Source organism: Oryctolagus cuniculus, chromosome 5 (assembly GCF_051225735.1).
Source record: "Oryctolagus cuniculus isolate XC-2025 breed Fujian yellow rabbit chromosome 5, ASM5122573v1, whole genome shotgun sequence".
NCBI classification, from domain to species: Eukaryota; Metazoa; Chordata; class Mammalia; order Lagomorpha; family Leporidae; genus Oryctolagus; species Oryctolagus cuniculus.
The window spans coordinates 145680501-145700161 of NC_142871.1; the positions used below are offsets into that span (position 1 = coordinate 145680501).

The window sequence follows — 19661 nt, forward strand, 5'->3', positions numbered from 1 at the left end:
GCTCTGTAAGCTGCTGCAGATAACTGTCTGGGCTCATTTCCATTTTGGCCTGTCGACTCAATGAACTCTCCCATCCAGCTCTTCCCCTGCTTGCCCAAGCCGTTGTTTAGCCAGCCAGCATTTCAGCAGTTTCTGGGAGTCTTTGCAGATGGTGCAGAAAGGAGATTTAAAAAAAAAATATTCTATGGGATACATCTGTTTATGAATTATTATTAGCCTTTCTTCCATTTTAAAGACTGCTTATTTATAGCAGTTTCAGGTTCATAGCAAAATAGAGAGGAAGTTCAGAGATATCCCATGTACCCTCTGCTGCTATACATGCACAGCCTCCCACACAAACATCTCCCACCCAAGTGATATATTTGTCATTATTTTTTATTTTTTGAGAAGGAGAGGGAGGGAGGGGAGGGGAGAGAGAGAGAGAGAGAGAGGAGAGAGAGAGCTCATCCTCTAGTCTATACCCCAAACGCCAGAAACAGTGGGGCCAAAGTTAGAACTCAGTGCAGGTCTCCCAAATGGGTGGCAGGGACCCAAGTACTTGAGCCATCACGGCTGCTTTCCAGAGTCTGCATTAGCAGGAAGCTGGAGTCAGGAGCCAGAGATGGCCATCCAAGTCAGGCACTCTGACGTGGAACGTGGGTGTCTTCATGTCTAGGCCAAGAGAGTGCTCCTCTTTATCACTTTTCAATTAACCTAAGTCCCTACCTTATTTAGAAGTCCTTAGTTTTTAACCTAATATCCTTTTTCTGTTCCAGGATCCCATCCAGAACACCGCATTCCATTTAGTCATCACGTCTCCTCAGGCTGCTCTTGGCCACGTTTCTTAGACTTTCCTTGCTGTTGATGACCTGGGCAGTTTTGAGGAGTATTTTTAGACTGCTCCTCAATGGGGCTTGGGACAGGTCTGATGTTTTTCTCATGGCTAGGCTGGGGTTGTTAGAGTGCCATTGTCATCACATCAGTCCAGGGGTGCCGATTGTCTCTGACATTGCTGAGGACAGCAGCCTTGGTCGCCTGGCCGAGGTGGTGCTGGTTGGTTTTTTCCATTGATGTTCCTCTTTTTCCCTTCCCTACAGAAGTCACTAGAAGGAAGTTATTCTGTGTCATCCTCACTCAAGGGGTGGAGACTTACTCTCTGCTTCCTTGAGGGTAAAATGTCTTTGTACATAATTTTTTTTTTTTTTTTGACAGGCAGAGTGGACAGTGAGAAAGAGAGACAGAGAGAAAGGTCTTTCTTTTCCGTTGGTTCACCCTCCAGTGGCTGCTGCGGCCGGCGCACCATGCTGATCCGAGGCCAGGAGCAAGGTGCTTCTCCTGGTCTCCCATGCAGGTGCAGGGGCCAAGGACTTGGGCCATCCTCCACTGCATTCCCTGGCCACAGCAGAGAGCTGGACTGAAAGAGGAGCAACTGGGACAGAATCCGGCGCCCCAACCGGGGCTAGAACCCGGTGTGCTGGCACTGCAGGCGGAGGATTAGCCTACTGAGCTGCGGTGCCGGCTTTTTTGATATTTTTAAGATTTATTTTATTTATTTACTTGAAAGAGTTACAAAGAGAGAGAAAGAGAGGCAGAGAGAGAGGTCTTCCATCTGCTGGTTCACTCCCTGATTGGCCGCAACAGCCAGAGCTGCATCAATCTGAAGCTGGGGGCCAGGAGCTTCTTCTGGGTCTCCCATGTGGATACAGGGGCCCAAGGACTTGGGCCATCTTCTACTGCTATCCCAGGCCATAGCAGAGAGCTGGATTGGAAGTAGAGCATCCGGGTCTCAAACTGGAACCCCATATAGGATGCTGGCACTGCAGGTGGTGGCTTTACCTGCTACGCCACAGCGATGGCCCCAATTATTTGGTATTTTTCTGCATGGGAGATTGATGGATCCATTCTCTACCATTTATTCAATCTTGTATCAGCGTGGATGCATGAATATTTGTTTTGTGCTTTGTTCCAGAAGCTAATACTACTTTACTTTGTTGTTAAAATTATAGGTGTATCCTTATTGTTTGTTTGTTTTTGGGTGCTCATTAGAAATCTAGGACTTTTGTCACTGACTGAGTATAGACCCACCTGCAGGTAAAGCAGGTAATTGCTTACCTGGAGTGATTTTAGTGGGGGTCTCCCACCAGTCTTAAAATTGGTGCTGTTTCAGGGCCGGTGCTGTGGCACAGCGGGTTAAAGCCCTTTAACCTGTCCCTTTATGTGTGTGTCCTAAGTTCCTTGCTTATAAGTACACCACTCAGATTGGGTTAGTGACTACCCATAATGGCCTCATTGTAACCCAGTTACCTGTTTTAAAAATTTATTTAATATATTTGAAAGGCAGAAACAGAGAGAGAGAAAGAGAGAGATCTCCCATCCACTGGTTCACTCCTCCCTGCAACACTGGGGCTGGGCCAGGCTGCAGTCAGGAGCCCCAAACGCAGTCTGAGTCTCCCATGTGGGTGGCAGGGACCCAACTACTTGAGCCGTGTCTGCCTTTCCTCCCAGGGTCTGCATTAGCAGGAAGCTGGAATCGAGAGCAAGAACTGGGATGCAAGCCCAGACGCTGATATGGGATGTGGGCATCCTGAGCAGTATCCTAACTGTTATGCCAAATGCCTCTCCTCCATCTCTTCAAAGACTGCATCTTCAAATACAGTCACATTCTAAAGTGCTGGCTTTGGGACTTCACCGCGTGGCTTTTGGAGCAACACTATTTAGCCCATAACAATCCTTCAAGAGTCTAGATACAGACACATTTTCCCCATGCATTAACAAGAAGCAGCAATCATTGTTTATGCTCTTTAACTTACCTTACTGACCTGACCCCATGTGAGGCAAGACTGTACTTCCTCTGGGAGAGCCCAAAACACAGTCAGTGGGGAAGGGGTTTGGGAATCAACCTCTTTGCAGAGGGACTACTATGACCGGGGAGCCTCAGCTTCGGGCAGGATGAGACCGCTGTCTAAATGCATATGGAGGAAGGGAGAGGAGTTTTAGGACACAAAGCATAATGGATGGATGGGGAGTCACATAGGCAGTGTGTAGTAACCTGTACTCCGTGCAAGGTGACTTTGTCTATTATGAAAAATTATCTTTAGCTGCTTGACAGCACACGGACTCCATAAGAATGATCTTGGAGTCAAGTTTATGTAAGAAGATCAGGCGATTTATACTGCAAGGGTGACCACTTTTCTGTATCTTGTCACTCAGCTTGGTGTAGAAAAATCTCTGTCTCTATTCTTAGCTTAGGGTTGTGTTACAAAAGACCTCTAGGCTTGATATGAACCTTGCCCAGATCAAGGATATTGTGCAATAAATGCATATTCTTTGAACCAAAGCCCAATCTTTGAAACCAGCTGAGTTTGTTGTGACTTTAACAAGCAACAGATCTTGCTGGTGATTGTGGTTCAATGCTTTCAACTTTTTCAGCTGTGGAGAAAGTAACGGTGTGGAGTTTTAGTACTTCGTGTTTCAAGTCATGCACTTGACTTCCAAGGCCAGTAACAACTGGAGACACTGTACAAAAACGAGGTTGATTCAGGGGAGAGAGAGCAAGTTTGAATGGTAAGACCCTGCACTACGTTGCTGGTTTCATCTTCTATGGAAGAGACTAGTCATTGCCTTTTAAAATTTTTTTTAAAAAAGATTTGCTTATTTATTTGAATGGCAGAGTGACAAAGAGAGAGGGAGGGAAAGAGAGATCTTTGGGTCAGGCCAAAGCCAGGAGCCAGAAATTCCATCTGAGTCTCCCAAGTGGGTGGCAGGGCCCCAAGTACTTGGGCCATCTTCTTCTGCTTTCCTAGGCACATTATCAGGAAGTTGGATTGGAAACCTAGCAGCGAGGACTTGAACTGGCACCCTGGTATGGGATACCAGGATCAATAGTGATGGCTTAACCTGCTGTACCACAATGCTGGCCCCGGTTGCCTTTTTAAAAATATTTATTGATTTACTTGAGAGGCATGTTAGAAAGAAAAAAACATATCTTAAGACATTACTACTTCTCCTCATCCCTATTATAGTGAGTCAAACCCAATTCTTTTTTTTTTTTTTTTAAGATTTTTATTTATTTATTTGACAGGTAGAGTTACAGACAGTGAGAGAGAGAGACAGAGAGAAAGGTCTTCCTTCCACTGGTTCACTCCCCAAATGGCTGCAATGGCCGGCGCGCTGCGCCAATCCGAAGCCAGGAGCCAAGTGCCTCTTCCTGGTCTCCCATGAGGGTGCAGGGGCCCAAGCACTTGGGCCATCCTCCACAGCCTTCCAAAGCCACAGCAGAGAGCTGGACTGGAAGAGGAGCAACCGGGACTAGAACCGGCGCCCATATGGGATGCCAGTGCCACAGGTGGAAGATTAATCTAGTGCGCCATGGCGCCGACCCTGCCAAACCCAATTCTTGATGAACTTTGGCTACGTATTAAAATTATCTGGGGACTCTATTTAAAACTACTACTGTTTGGACTCCACCTCCAGAGATTCTGAATTCATTGGTTTGGCATAGGAACCAGGCAAAGGTTGTTCTTTTTTTTTTTTAAGATTTATTTATTTATTTGAAAGTCAATTACACAGCGAGAGGAAAGGTCTCTCTCTCTCTCTCTCTCTCTCTCTCTCTCTCTCTCGGTCTTCCATCTGCTGGTTCACTCCGCAACTGGCTGCAACGGCCGGAGCTGTGCCGGTCCGAAGCCAGGAGTCAGGAGCTTCTTCCAGGTCTCCCACGTGGGTACAGGGGCCCAAGGACTTGGACCATCTTCTACTGCTATCCCAGGCCATAGCAGAGAGCTGGATCAGAAGTGTAGCAGCTTGGACTAGAACTGGTGCCCATATGGGATGCCGGCACTGCAGGTGGCAACTTTACCCGCCATGCCACAATGCCAGCCTCCACCCAGTTGCTTTTATCAGAAACCTGGAAGTCAACATTGAGCCACTGAACTCTCACTTCCAATACCCAGTGAGTTCCGTAGCCCTGGCAACTCTCCTAAGTAATGTATGAAACTGCTCACTTCTCTCTAACTCCATTGCTGCCCCCAGCTTCGTCTCTCTCCTGTGCTGCTGCAAACAGTCTCTCACCCAGAAGCACATGCATGACATTTTGTTTCCCTTCAACCTATTTCAACTCTGCAGCTGGGGTAATTACTTAAAAACATACAGATATGGTGACATCAAGTTGCTTAAAAAGGCTCTATTTGGTCTTTAAATTTAAAGGCAAAGAGAGAGAGAGAAGGGGTGCCCGTCTTCTAATCCACTCCACAAATGCCTGCAATGGCTGGGGCTGGGCCAGGGCCAAGCCGGGAGCCAGGAACTCAATCCAGGTCTCTCATGTGGGTGGCAGGGACCCAGGTACTTGAACCATCATTGCTGATTTACAGAGTGGGTGTTATCAGGAAGCTGAAGTCAAGAGCCCTCGCCAGGAATCAAACCCAAGTATTGTGATGTGGGATGTAGGCTGTGCAACTGGTGGACCAAATGCTCACCCTTAGTTTAATTTTTAAGTTTATAAACTCCATTTCTATCATCTGGCCTTCTTCTACATCTTAATCTCAAAGCACTTTTCTTCAACCTTCCCACTCCAATGCGGGGCTGTTGAATTCTTTAGATTTCTAAAGCACATTGTGCTTTTCTGTCCTCTGCTTAGGTTTTCTCTGCCTAGCAACTCTGTCTCTCTCTCTTTTATTTTTTCTATGTGTTTTCTGACTCAGCTCGTGCAGGACTGAGCTGAGCCATCAGTTGCAGAGGGATGGCCTTCCTCGCCTTGCGGGTGGGGAGTTCTAAATGTTTGGCTTCACATTACAGCCAGTGGAGGAGGTTTTAAAACAACTCAGTAATCCAATTTCATTTCCTGGGCTGGGGTGTGAATCAGAATCACCTGGTGGGCAGTGCCAGTGCTGCTGGCCTGGGGCCCCCGCACTGTGGAATGATTGTTCTAGATTTGTCTGAGTTCCAGTGAAGTGCTCCTGTCAGATATGTGCAGCCCTTCCCATGGCATTTGTCACACTTTGTTACTATTGCTTTTTAAAAATTGTCTTTCCTGAAGGCAGGTGTTTGCCCTAACTGTTAAGACACCTAAGTACCACTTTGAAGTACCTGGGTTCGATTCCTGGCTCCAGCTCTTGATTCCAGCTTCTTGTGAATGCAGGTTATAGCACAAGTCATTGAGTCCCTATCACCCACATGGGAGAGCTGGATTGAATTCCTGGCTGCCAGCTTCCCAGCCCAGCCCTGGTAATTTTGGGCATTTGGTGAGTGAACCAGCGAATGGAGCTCACTGCCTGTCTCTTTGCCTCTCACATAAATAGCAATTTTAAAAACCCCTTCACTCCTTCTAGAAAGGAAGAACAATCATTTGTGAGATTGGGTGCTCTGCCTCTTGTCTACTTTTGTATCCCCAGTGTCTAACCCTGCGTGCATAATAAGGATTTATTTACTATTGAGTGAACAAATAAAGTACTCTGTTTGGGTGAGAAGGAGGTGTCCAGATTGTCCTTGCATTTGTTAAAGCTGTTGGCCGGCGCCGTGGCTCACTAGGCTAATCCTCCGCCTAGCGGCGCCGGCACACCGGGTTCTAGTCCCGGTCAGGGCGCCGGATTCTGTCCCGGTTGCCCCTCTTCCAGGCCAGCTCTCTGCTGTGGCCCAGGAGTGCAGTGGAGGATGGCCCAAGTCCTAGGGCCCTGCACCTGCATGGGAGACCAGGAAAAGCACCTGGCTCCTGGCTTCGGATCAGTGCGATGCGCCGGCCGGCGGCCGCGGCAGCCATTGGAGGGTGAACCAACGGCAAAGGAAGACCTTTCTCTCTGTCTCTCTCTCTCTCACTGTCTACTCTGCCTGTCAAAAATTTAAAAAAAAAAGGCAGTGATAATTCAGGGGTAGGACTAGGATTTGTCTATGTAGTGATCCTTAACTTGTTTCAAATGCGTTTGATTTTGGTTTCCCTTGGTTCCAACTCTTGCTGAGGGTAGCATCTGCGCCTCGAGGCACCTCTGCACCTTCATTCTTCTCATATCCAGCACTTCTTTCAACATAAAGAGCAGCAAGTGAATGCATTTTGGCTGATTGTAGTTCAAGACAATCCCATGCAAATCTAGCATTTATTTTTGGTGTGTAGATGTGTGTGCTCATGTGTGTGTGCATCTATGTGCATGGTGGCAAATATTTTAACAATATCTTAGAGTTGAAGAGAATGGAAGTGTTATATAGTGTTCCATTGCCAGAAATGTAATTCTTTTTTTTTTTTTTTTTTTTTGACAGGCAGAGTGGACAGTGAGAGAGAGACAGGGAGAGAAAGGTCTTCCTTTTGCCGCTGGTTCACCCTCCAATGGCCGCCGCTGCAGCCGGCGCACCGCGCTGATCCTGGCAGGAGCCAGGAGCCAGGTGCTTTTCCTGGTCTCCCATGGGGTGCAGGGCCCAAGCACCTGGGCCATCCTCCACTGCACTCCCTGGCCATAGCAGAGAGCTGGCCTGGAAGAGGGGCAACCGGGACAGAATCCGGCGCCCCAACCGGGACTAGAACCCGGTGTGCCGGCGCCGCAAGGTGGAGGATTAGCCTATTGAGCCACGGCGCCGGCTTAGAAATGTAATTCTTTATAATTGACGAAGCAGAAACTTCCTTTGGCCCTGTTGGGGTTGTGGTGGATTACATTACATTTTAGGGGGCCACTCTGAAGCAAACCAGGATGCATTTTTTTTTTTTGCATATGCAATATCTTGAATTTTTTATATAAAAAGTTTGTATATTTATAAAATTCTCTTTGTATAGTTATAAAATCATATTTATATAAAATAGTATATACTTATTTATTTACCATTTATATAATACTTTCTGTATGAAGCATAATCCAAGCAAGAACAGACAGATGTTCAGCCTTGCTGCATAGTTCACTGGGAGACAAGCAAGTAAGCTGGCGATTAGAACATAACAGAGTAAGTGCTGTAGTAGAGTATGCAAGAGTGACCTTGGGAATATTCCAGCCCCCCTCCCAGACAAATGGGGACCTGCTGCACTGTGTTAGAGCAACACAGGTATTAGCCTGGGTAGGGGTGGAGGTATTAATGCAGGTTGTCTCTTGTGTATGGGTCGTACTTAAGGGTTCGTTCTGACCCTTAGAGAATGGAAGGGAAGAAATGCCAAGTAAAGGGGTTTATTTGACTGTTCAGTTCTTGGGGACTCATAGATACTTCAGCAGGACCGTGCATGCCGTGGGCATGTGTGAAGCTTCTGCAGCAAGTGCTGGTGGTTTCTTCAGGTTCTTACATGGGCTTGTGATTTCCATAAGGGCTGGGATGGCAGCTCATGGAGGAGGAAGATGGATAGATAAGGACTCATTCCTGTGGCTGCAACCGTACGGGACTTCCCTTGGACTTTCCCCATAAATGCAGAAGTAATTTGTGATAGATGTTGCAATAAAAATATTTTAAAGTCAGCTGTACTTTACATATCCTGGGATAACTCAGTGTGGAAACTTGGGTTGGGTTATTGTGTGAAGAACTTAAGATAAACATCTTAATGTATTCATGAGTTCTGGTTTCTGTACACAACCCTCTTGTGAAGATGTTCACAGCCATATGTTTAAGGGTCCCAAGTACCCAGGTATAGCACCAGCAGCTGTCAGCCCAGTCCTAGCAGGGAATGAAGGGAGCTGGATGTGGGTTATTTCATTGTCTTGTTCATGTGTTACTTATACTTGGCAGACGGCCGGATGCCTCGTTGTCTAACCTGTGACCAGGGGCCCCTCATTCGGGAAACTTGTTTATTCTGGCAGGTGCCCTCGTGTCTCTTGTCTGGCCCATGTCCAGTTTGCGCTGCCTGCCCGTCGGTTTGCCTCTGGGAGGGAGTGAGGGTTTGAACTGGACATTGGCCTATTCAAAAGTCTGCACTCCTTTTGTAGAGTAATCCTAATTTACTTGGAAATGTGGTTTAATCAAGGTGTTTCTAGTTTAAAGCAGCAAATAAGTTTGAACTAACTTTAACAAAACACATTTTATTGTAAGGATTAGGAGTTTCGTGAGGAAACTAAAAATAGGAATTAGGCAACTTCTAGAAGGAACTGGAACTGAGAACTGGAAAGTCATAATTCTCTTTCTCTGACTCCTACCTCCTCTCTTGCTTATCTGCCTTCCTGTTCTCTTGGCTTTCTGTGCTGCTTGTATAGATGGTGGACCATGGCTGCTGGAGCTTCAACTGAGCACAGAGCTTAGATCTCCCTAAATCCAGGTATAGAGAAAACCTGATTGGCTCTGCTTCAGACTGTCATCCTTCCTGGGTCCAATCAACTTTATCCAAGGAGATAGAACTGCATCATCAGACATGGCTGCCATGGAATTTGAAGGCAACATCATTTACTGGTAGGAATGTTTGACCCTTTTCTCATGGATCTGGGTTGGCTGCAACTTACTCTGGGGACTCTAACTGTTACATGGGAAAAATCAAAGGGTTTCCTTCTGGGTTTGACTCTTGATTATATTTCTTTGAAGAGGAAGTAAGACCAGAACAGATTTGGCCAAAATGTTACTGTGTATGATTTTCCTCATCTGATGCACATTCCCACTGTTCCTGCGGTCTCATTCTGTTCAGCCTCGTTGTCTCCATCCACATTCACACAGGATTACCCTCCCAGTGCAGATGCTCAGAAGATGCAGATGTTCAGAAACAGTCACCCACCTCCTTTGGGGCTTAGCTTTTCCCTTGGTTTTCAGCAGCAACAGCACCCTGGACTCCCTTTGCCTATTTTAAGTGACCAAAACCCAGCCTAACCTATTGTCATTAGTACCTCTTTGTGATAATGGCCAGAGTCTTTTCCCCAATAGACACTACTTATCTGGAGATGACTCCAGTTACCCTCATTGGGCACACTGGAAAGCATAATTCCTTGGGGCTTGTTAGGAACAAATGGTGGTCACCAGCTCTCTTCTCAATGGAAGTAGTACAGTACCCTGTTACTGACATCCATGCGTACTTTCTGTTTCTTCTGCAGCTGTAAGAAACAAGAAACTCAATAGGGGACCATTTTTGCTGTATGATTTTTGGGAGGTTCCAGAGTTTGATCGTAGGTCAGTTGTTTAGAACTTGGAATTCATTTTACTATGGAAACAATACTATAGTGTAGGTTTCCAGTCAAACTAAATGATCATTGGCCTAGATGGCACCTGAAATGGTAATTGTGACCTTGACATCTTCCTTGTCCTTAGAGTCTGAATTCTTGTAGATAGTCCTGAATTCGTTAGTTTCCCAAAAACTCCATTACCCTGGCACTGCAACTTTCTGTACTTTGACGGAAGTAGGGAGAATCCACGAGGTAGGTAAGTGGGTGATGAATATAGGCTCTGGGTATTGAAAGAGGCAAGGGTAGTAGGTGCTACAAAAGGAAGGATAAGAAAGAGTAGAGAGGGATGAGTTTTATGTCTCTAGTGGTTCTCATAGGAAAGACAGACGAGGCTGGGGAAGAGGAATAGGGAGCAAGGAACAGCTGGCTGCCACTTTTGATAAATGCAGCTTGTCACTAGTTCATCAATGTGTTTAAAATAATAATTAACTACTTTTTCCTGTATGCAAGTCTTTGAGTTGTTCTTCCCCTCAATTTGCCTTCAGTAAGTGAGGAGTGTCTTTTACAGAAGTCTTCGTTTGTTTAGCTAGATCCCTGGACTCCCTGAGATGAGATCTCATGGCACAGAAGTTCAGCCAGGAAACTGGAGGATGTGAACCAGCCTCTATGGTTATATCATGGCAGCATGACTTTGTGAGGTCTTGCTTATGTGGTGTTAGCTGGTGATTTCATCCCCCTTTCTGACTTGGAACGAGGCAACTTTAGATTCGCAACAAACAGATGGACAACAAGGTTGACACAGGATCTTGTACTGAAATAATCTTTGAGTCATACTCTTCGACTGTTCACTCATCCAGGAAACTTGCTCCATTCTTCTTGCAGAAGGCCAATGCTGAGAATTCAGCATACTCAAAGCTGCTGGGTTCTCTTATCAATGTATATTTCTATATCTTTCTTCACGGTCAAGTTAGGGATTTTGCTAGTATAAGAATATTATCTAGTTTTTTTGGAAAAACACCTGGCATTTTGCCCTAAGAATAATTTTAAAAAATAGAATGAAAAGTTTTACATGAACCTCCTATTTTTGTCCCCTTTCTGAAAAAGAGATTCTGGCATAAGAAAAAGAGGAGCCTGATTTCACCTGTAACTTTATTTCAGGAAAAGTTGCTATAGTTGAAGCTCGCCCTACTTGATTGTTAGGTTCAAGTGCATATTGTGCCAATGATGGTCTGAGTAGCCCCAGGAACAGCAGTTCATATTTCAGGGTTCAGTTTTCTCATCTATAAAGTGGGAATGATGAAACCACAACTTGAAGGATCATTGTACTAAATGTGATGATGCTTGTGGAAGTATAAAGCTAAGGTAACATTGCTGTGTTAATGTAGATTTTGATTGATTTTCAGAGATTAAAACTGTCCTTCCTCTATTATAACATCGGTTATAGTGCTCGGGGAGCAATTGGTGCAAGAATAGGGAGAAAAGGACGGCTGGCTGCCATTTTGATAAGTGGATCTTGTCATTAGTTAGTCAGTGGGTTTAACAGAATAATTAACTATTTTTTCCTCACATGTAATTCTTTGAGATTTCCGTATTCTAAACCAAGTATATTGTACTCAATACATTTGACGGAACCTTGCTGGCAAGGGCTATGTAGTAATAATGTTCACTCCTTAGTGATTCCTTCCTCTATTTGACTTTTTAATGCAGTGTACAATACAGCATAGTCTAATCCAGGGTTTGGTGTAGCGCAGTTTCTCTTCCTGCTCAGTGGGTGGGTATTTTTGCCATCTTGCTTGCTGGTGAGAGCCGTATGCTGATGTAGCACATCAGGGCATCTGAACTGTTGAACTGCGATAATCAGCATGAGCTGAGCTGGGGCACCCATGTTCACAGCATTCTTTTCAGGCTGAGGGTATCTGATTTCTGCTTCCTTATTTCCAATTCTGATAGCTGTAAGTATGTAGGTATGTATGTTGTCCAAAGTTCTATAGAAGTATGTGTAAAAATTGTAAGCTGAAAGATTGGAATTTCTTCCCTTAGGATTAAATAACACTATGTCATACACTGTCCACTTTCAAATGTTTGGTCTTTTGATGGTCAACTCCTGGATCACTTCCACGAACAGAAGGTAACATTTTGGAGTGGTGGTTGTCATCATCACCACTGAGGAGCAGAGCATCAGCCTGTGTGTGCCCTTGTGGAGGTCGTATGAAAGGCAGATATTTGACAAGGGTCCCTAATCTCAACAGGATAGTCTGGGAGCCTTGTTCCAAAGTCTTTGCCATCTGACTTTGTGTATACTGACCCTTAGGTGGGGAGGTGAATGAGCCTCTCCTCTCACACCTTTTCTCAGTTTGCTGCTTAGATATCTTACTGGACTGCAGTATTTATTCATCATAAACTACCCCTTGAATCTTTATTTAAAATGTAAGTTTGATGTGCTGTTAACCTATCACTAATGAGCCCCGTTGGGCTTAAGGGAGCACTAGATATTCACAAAAAAATTAGGAATAAATTGGAGGGTGATTTTCCATGCTTATCTTTTGCTTTCATTGTAACAGTTTGTCAATGAAGTTTTTAAACTTTAAAAACTTTTTTTATTAAAAAGTTTTTGTTTAGAGTGGGTGTTGTAGTGCAGTGGGTTAAGTTGCCACTTGGGACACCTGCATCTTATATTGGAGTGCTAGTTTGAGTCCTGGCTGCTCTGTTTCTTATCCAACACCCTGCTAAGGTGCCTGGGAGGCAGAGGATGATGGCCCAAGTACTTGAGTTCCTGCCACCCATGTGGGAGACTGGGATGGAGTTCCTGGGTCCCAGCTTCAGCTGGGCCCAGAACTGGTTGTTGTAGTCATTTGGGGAGTGAACCAATGAATGAAAGATCTCTCTCTCTCTGGCTATGCCTTTCAAATAAATGTCTTAAAACTTTTTTAAAATAACATGTAATACTTGTACTTCTTTATGGGGTATAGTGTGATATCTCAACACATATACACAGTATAAACCTATCAAACCAGACAACCAGACTTTGCCATTTTCTTATCAGGAGCTTTAATATCTTCTCTCTCCAATTTTTTTTTTCTTTTAAGACAGAAAGTTATCCAATCTGCTGATTTGCTCCCCAAATGCCTTCAATGACCCTAGCTGGACTGAAACCAGAGCCACAGGAGCTGGGAACACAATCCAGGTATCCCACACGGGAGTCTGGAACCTAATTACTTGAACTGACACCTCTGCCTCCCAGAGTCTGCATTGGCTAGAACCTGGAGCCAGGAGCCAGAACTGAGAATTGAACTTAGGCACTCTGATGTGGAAGACAGACCTGTTAACTGGAAGACTAAATGCCCACTGTCTCTTCTGGTTCTTTATATAGAATATAATTCATTATTGTGAACTAGAGTTGCCCCACTGTGCTGTATTAGAACCTATCACTTAATTTAAAAAACTGTTTATTTATTTGAAAGGCATAGTGACAGAGAGAGGGAGAGACAGCGATCTTTGACCTGATGGTTCACTTTTAAAATGCCTACCATAGCTGAGACTGGGCCAGGCTAACAACAGGAACCAGGAGCTCCATCTGGGTCCCATATGGGTGGCAGGAGCCCAAGTGTTTGGGCCATAATCTGCTGTCTCCTAGCTACATTAGTAGGCATCTGGATTGAAGGTAGAGGAAGAGGGGCTGGCACTGTGGCGTAGTAGGTAAAGCTACCACTTGCAGTGCTGGCATCCCATATGGGTGCCGGTTCGAGTTCCAGCTGCTCCACTTCTGATTCAGCTCTCTGCTATGGCCTGGGAAAGCAATAGAAGATGGCCCAAGTCCTTGGGACCCTGCACCTGCTTGGGAGACCTGGAAGAAGCTCCTGGCTCCTGGCTTCGGATCGGCGCAGCTCCAGCCATTGTGGCCATCTGGGGAGTGAACCAGCGGATAGAAAACCTCTCTCTCTCTCTCTCTCTCTCTCTGCCTCTCTGTAACTCTGCCTTTCATATAAATAAATACATAAAATCTTTAAAAAAAGAAAAAGAAAGTAGAGGAAGGACTCAAATCCAAGCAATTTGATATGGGATGCTGGTGTACTGGGTGATGGTTTAACCCACTGTGCCACAGTGCCTACCCCTAGAACCTATGATTTCTATCTGACTATGTTTTGGTACCTATTATTCAACCTTTCTCCTTGCCCTTACACCGTTCCCAACCTCTAGCACTAGCTATCCTAAGTTCACATCAGCTTTTTTTCTTTTCTTTCTTTTTTTTAAGTTTCTTTTTGTGACAGAACATGTGGTATTTGTCTTTGGTGTCTAGCTTAATCCATATAATGATCTTCAATCCCAACCTTTTTAAAAATGTGAATGGTGGCCAGCACCGCGACTCACTTGGCTAATCCTCAGTCTGCGGTGCTGGCACCCTGGGTTCAAGTCTCAGTTAGGGCACCGGATTCTGTCCCAGTTGCTCCTCTTCCAATCCAGCTCTCTGCTGTGGCCCGGAAAGGCAGTGGAGGATGGCCCAAATGCTTGGGCCCTGCACCTGCATGGGAGACCAGGAGGAAGTACCTGGCTCCTGGCTTTGGATTGGTGTAGCTCTGGCCGTAGCGGCCACCTGGGGGGTGAACCAACAGAAGGAAGACCTTTCTCTCTGTCTAACTCTGCCTGTCAAAAAAAAAAAAAAAAAAAAGTGAATGCCTTGGTTGGAGAAACTTACCATGTCTAATCTGTCTTATACTCCTTGAACTCTTATGCTTTATTTATCTTTGTATTCCCAGTGCCTAATAAAGGTTTCTTGAATGAAGCAAGAAGGGTAAGAGCATTATATTATGAGAGGAAGCCCAGAAAAGGGTGTCTGACTACACAGGGTAAGGGAAAGTTGCCTGGGGGATACCCAGAAAAGGTATGACTTGGAGTGACATTTTATGGGACAAAGTAGAAAGGGTAGGAAGAACGACCTTTGTAAATGGAGAACCAGAGGAATGTGAGTAAGAAGTTGGGGTCTCTAGAAATAGAGTCATATGGCTGGAGCTAAGATGCAAAGTGAAAAACAATGAATCTGAAAAGGAAAGCAGGTTATACACAATTTTGAATTTTGTGCCAATTAAAAAGTCTCTTAGGTTCTTAGAATTACCTCTGTGATACACTGATCAATAGTATAAAAACCAAGTATGGGATTAGCTTTCATGAGGTCATTTAAGTAGAAGAGATTAAATATTTATTTAATGTTTACATAATCATTAATTCAAAGTAGATGTATGTGTGTAATGGTTTTTGTTTGAAATGAATGGTTGCTAACATCATAAACTGAAATCTTAGCAGTTTTACGAGCATTCTGCCTGATTTAGAGGTTAAAATACTGGAGTCTCATTTCAACACTCAGTGGTTGAATAGTGATGCTCCACATCATGGGACAATTTTATAGCTAAAACTATGTTTTAATGAGGTTTTCCTGCTATATCAGTTACTAACTATTTAGAAGTGTGATACTTATAAAGGGTTTGTAAGCAAGTAAGCTTAGATTATTATCTATGATGGTTACTTCTGTGAAGATTAAAAAAAGATGAGGTATGCAAAATGCTTAGTTCGAATACGATGCCAGGCACACAATCGATAGTCAAATATGACATTTCATCTCCAAACTCCTTACAATGGAGGGAGCAATCACTTTATTATTTTAAACTTCAGAAGAAACTTTAAGAAAACAATGCTCTGCCTCCAAGTGTACCCTTGTTAACAAATCTTTTGTAACAGTTTGGGTTTTCCTTGGTGATGTAAAAACAAGATTTCTTCTCTCACATGTGCTCACTGGATGAGTTTTAGATCATCCAGGCAGGTCTGATATGACTGTAGACTCTTCAAGACCCAGTAGGACTGAGTATTTTATCAGCTGCTTGAATTTTAAATAGTTTTGGTCCCTCGCACCTTAAGGTCCCAGGGAATCGTGCTGAGGCCCTCTTGATGCGTGAGGCAAATGCTTTTCTCTTGGATTTGTGGGCGACCAGCAGGCTTGCCAGAGCTACTGCTGATGCAAAGGAGTTGACATGTCAGATTTGAAAATGAAAACTTAGACCAGCATTTTCTTGGATACAGTTCAGGAGGGTTGCATGCCTTTGGTTTGTTTTGATTAAATTCCAAGGTGATAAAATCATCTGACTATTAAAAATGATTAATTGCTTTGTTTTCTACTGAGAAGGTAATGGTTCCAGATTTGCAAGTTTGAATGCATTTTGCAGTTGGACAATGAAACATGAGCAATTGTTACTGTGATTTAATCTTTAGGGGAGGAGGGCAGGTTACCTGGTGACATCACTGTGAAATATTTCAGGAAGCATTTCTTTAGAGACGTGCAGTTTTCCAGAACTGAATGACTAGAAAATAGAATTGTTAACCTATATGGCTAAAACAAAGTAAACACTAGAAAATAAAAAGGAGAGACTTTATACATCCCATTCCTTCATTATAATCCAGTTAAATCAGAAATCAGCACCAAATGTGTGACCCAAAGACCCAACTCCTTGGAAATTAAGCTTATTATTATAAAATAATCTGAAAGCACGTCATTGTAAAATGTAGTGGGTAAAGCTGCTGCCTGCGGCACTGGCATCCCATATGGGCACCGATTTGAGTTCCTGCTGCTCCACTTCTGATCTGGCTCTCTGTTATGACCTGAGAAAGCAGTGGAAGATGGCCCAAGTGCTTGGGCCTCTGCACCTGCATGCAAGAGTTAGAAGAAGCTCAGATCAGCCCAGCTCCGGACGTTGGGGTCATTTGGGGAGTGAACCAGTGGATGGGAGACCTCTTTGTCTCTCTGCCTCTCTGTAACTCTGCCTTTCAAATAAATGTATAAATCTTTAAAAAAATAAAGCATAAGAAAGGAAGGAGAAAGGAGGATTGGGAGTGTGGGTGGGAGGGAGGGTGGTTTGGGAAGTATCACTATGCTCCTAAATCTGTATGTATAAAATACATGAAATTTGATTCACCTTATATAAATAAAAATTATTAAAAAAAAACACTCTCCAAGATAAACCTTTGGTTAAACAGAAAAATCAAAGATAAATGATAGATTCTTTGGAGAGCAGTAAGAAAATATACTTCATACACAAATCTCTGAGGCATAACATGTATCCAAAACTGTAGTCAGAGAAAAACTTATGACATAGATATCTCTTTTTTTTTTTTGACAGGCAGAGTGGACAGTGAGAGAGAGAGACAGAGAGAAAGGTCTTCCTTTTTGCCATTGGTTCACCCTCCTGTGCGCTGTGGCTGGCGCACCACGCTGATCCCAAGACAGTGAGAGAGAGAGACAGAGAGAAAGGTCTTCCTTTTTGCCGTTGGTTCACCCCCCAATGGCCGCTGTGGCTGGCACACCGTGCTTATCCGAAGCCAGAAGCCAGGTGCTTATCCTGGTCTCCCACGCGGGTGCAGGGCCCAAGGACTTGGGCCATCCTCCACTGCACTCCTGGGCCACAGCAGAGAGCTGGCCTAGAAGAGGAGCGACCGGGACAGAATCCGGCACCCAGACCGGGACTAGAACCCGGTGTGCCGGTGCTGCAGGCGGAGGATTAGCCTAGTGAGCTGCGGCCACATAGATATCTCTATTCTTCCTGAAGAAAAGACCAAGAAAATGCCCACTGCCCTCAAATAAAAGACAGACAAAGAACAAAGCCAGCATCCCCACCCACAAACTGATGAAGTTAGAAGTTGGAATTAATACAATAGAAAAAAGTGTCAACAGGCAAAATAAAACAAAATACTGGAAAAAGAGAATAAAATTATACAATATTAGGAATGAGAAAACAGACAACCACAGATGAAGGGAAGATGAAAAGAATTACACATGAAAGCAGATGTAAAATTTCGTGAAAATGAATTTTGAAACTTAGAGGAAATAGATAATTAATAAGCCAAAAAAATGACTCAGGAAATGACTCAGGAAATTCAAAGAGAAATTATAGAAATCCAATTGGTGACTCTTGTTTTCTTTCTTTTTTTTTTTTTTAAAGATTTATTTATTTATGTTGAAAGTTGGAGTGATTGAGACAGTGTGTGTGTGTGGAGGGGTGGGAGGAGAGACAGGGAGAGAGAGAATTTTCCATCTGCTGGTTCACTCTGTAGATTGCTGCAATGGCCAGAGCTGGACCAGGCTGAATCAAGGAGGCAGAGCTTCATCTGGGTCCCTCATGTGGGTGGCAGGAGCCCGAATACTCGGGTCATCTTTCACTGCTTTTTCCAGGTCATTAGCAGGGAGCTGGATGGGAAGTGGAGCAGCTGGAATGTGAACCAATGCCCGTACGGGATGCTGGCATGGCAGGCATCAGCTGTACCTGCTACACCACAAAGCTGGCTTGCTGCCTCTTTTATTCCATTTGATGTTTACCCTGGGTTTTTTGTTTTGCTTCATTTATTTGTTTACTTTTTTATACTTTTTTTTTTTTTAAGATTTAATTATTTGTAAGTCAGAGTTACTCAGAGAGAGAAGAAGCAGACAGAGAGAGGTCTTCCATCCGCTGATGCACTCCCCAGATAGCCACAATAGCTAGAACTGGGCCAATCCAAGCCAGGAGCCAGGAGCTTCTTCCGGGTCTCCCACACGAGTGCAGGGGCTATAGGACTTGGACCATCTTCCACTGCTTTCCTAGGCCATAGCAGAAAGCTGGATCAGAAGTGGAGCAGCCAGGACTCGATCCACTGCCCATATGGGATGACGGCACTGCAGGTGGCGTCTTTACCCATTATGCCACAGTGCTGGCCCCTTGTTTATTTGCTTTTAAGGAAGCAGTATTATTTAGCAATGCCTTAACATGAGACAAGGTGGCAGTCTTCTAGTTTGTATGCCAGATTTTACTGTGGTATTGTCTAATGGTGTGTAAAATGGTATATTGTGAAGAGTGTATTTTACCTGTGTTAAATCTGAAAAATGATGAGTATCACCCTGCTTTTGCCCCAGTTCTCTCCAAATGCAAGTAACTTACGTCTTCCTTTAAAGAACAGCATGCAACACACTTACTGATAAAATGGAGTATGTTCCTACCTTCTTGGCTAAGGCTAACTCCTCCCAGTCTAGATGATGGTGGGAGAAGTACTTGATGTTGCTCTCCTGTTAGCCACCTGGTGTGTCGGTCAGTTATGCCTTAACCCCCACCTCTGAGACCTGCAAAAAGCTGGCAATTAATTGCGTGGTTGATTGTTGTTGAGGCCAGGTGAATGGGAAATCTGATTGCTATCAGTACAGGGTTTTGTTTGTTTGTTTTTTTGGTATAGTGTTCGTCTATACTTATTTATATTTCATTTAATTTGTATTGTTTAAGAACTTTAAATTTTAGTTTGTAATCATTCTTTTGGGCAGAAAATGAGCTAAAAGAGAGAAAGGGTAATGAAAAATTAAGCACTAAATTTCTTTTTCTCAAGGAAGTTGATGATGAGTGTGTAATGTACAGATCTACTAAAATATCATCAGTATCTGCTTCAAAGGTTTGTCATTATTTAAGAATACTTTGCCCAAAGACGATGATTTAACACATTCAGCTGCAGCAGGTGTCATTACATTTTGTTCTGTGAATGTGAGTATTCATTTAGATCAAATGAATCTTCTAAATCTCATTAACCCGTTTTCCATTTTGTTTCCTTATGAATATAAGGAAAGTGAAACAATAGTTGTTAATGTGGTGG

At 44.0% G+C, this 19661-nt stretch overlaps 1 protein-coding gene across 10 annotated transcripts in view; it reads left to right on the plus strand.

The window, feature by feature from the left end:
* The window catches only part of RNF144B (ring finger protein 144B), a 203031-nt gene that overhangs the window by 76068 nt on the left and 107302 nt on the right, over positions 1–19661 (plus strand). For 3 of the 10 annotated variants that reach the window (XM_008274113.5, XM_070074321.2, XM_070074320.2), the window contains exon 2: positions 9123–9315. The exons of 5 other annotated variants lie outside the window; for them this stretch is intronic. Coding sequence is in view for 1 of the 5 variants with exons in the window: in XM_089334372.1 (XP_089190498.1) it covers positions 3541–3543 (3 nt within the window). In the remaining 4 variants the exon portion in view is untranslated. Of the gene's footprint in view, positions 1–3408; positions 3544–9122; positions 9316–19661 lie in introns of those variants that run through there. 2 more of the 10 variants (XM_089334370.1, XM_089334372.1) reach the window with 2 other exon arrangements.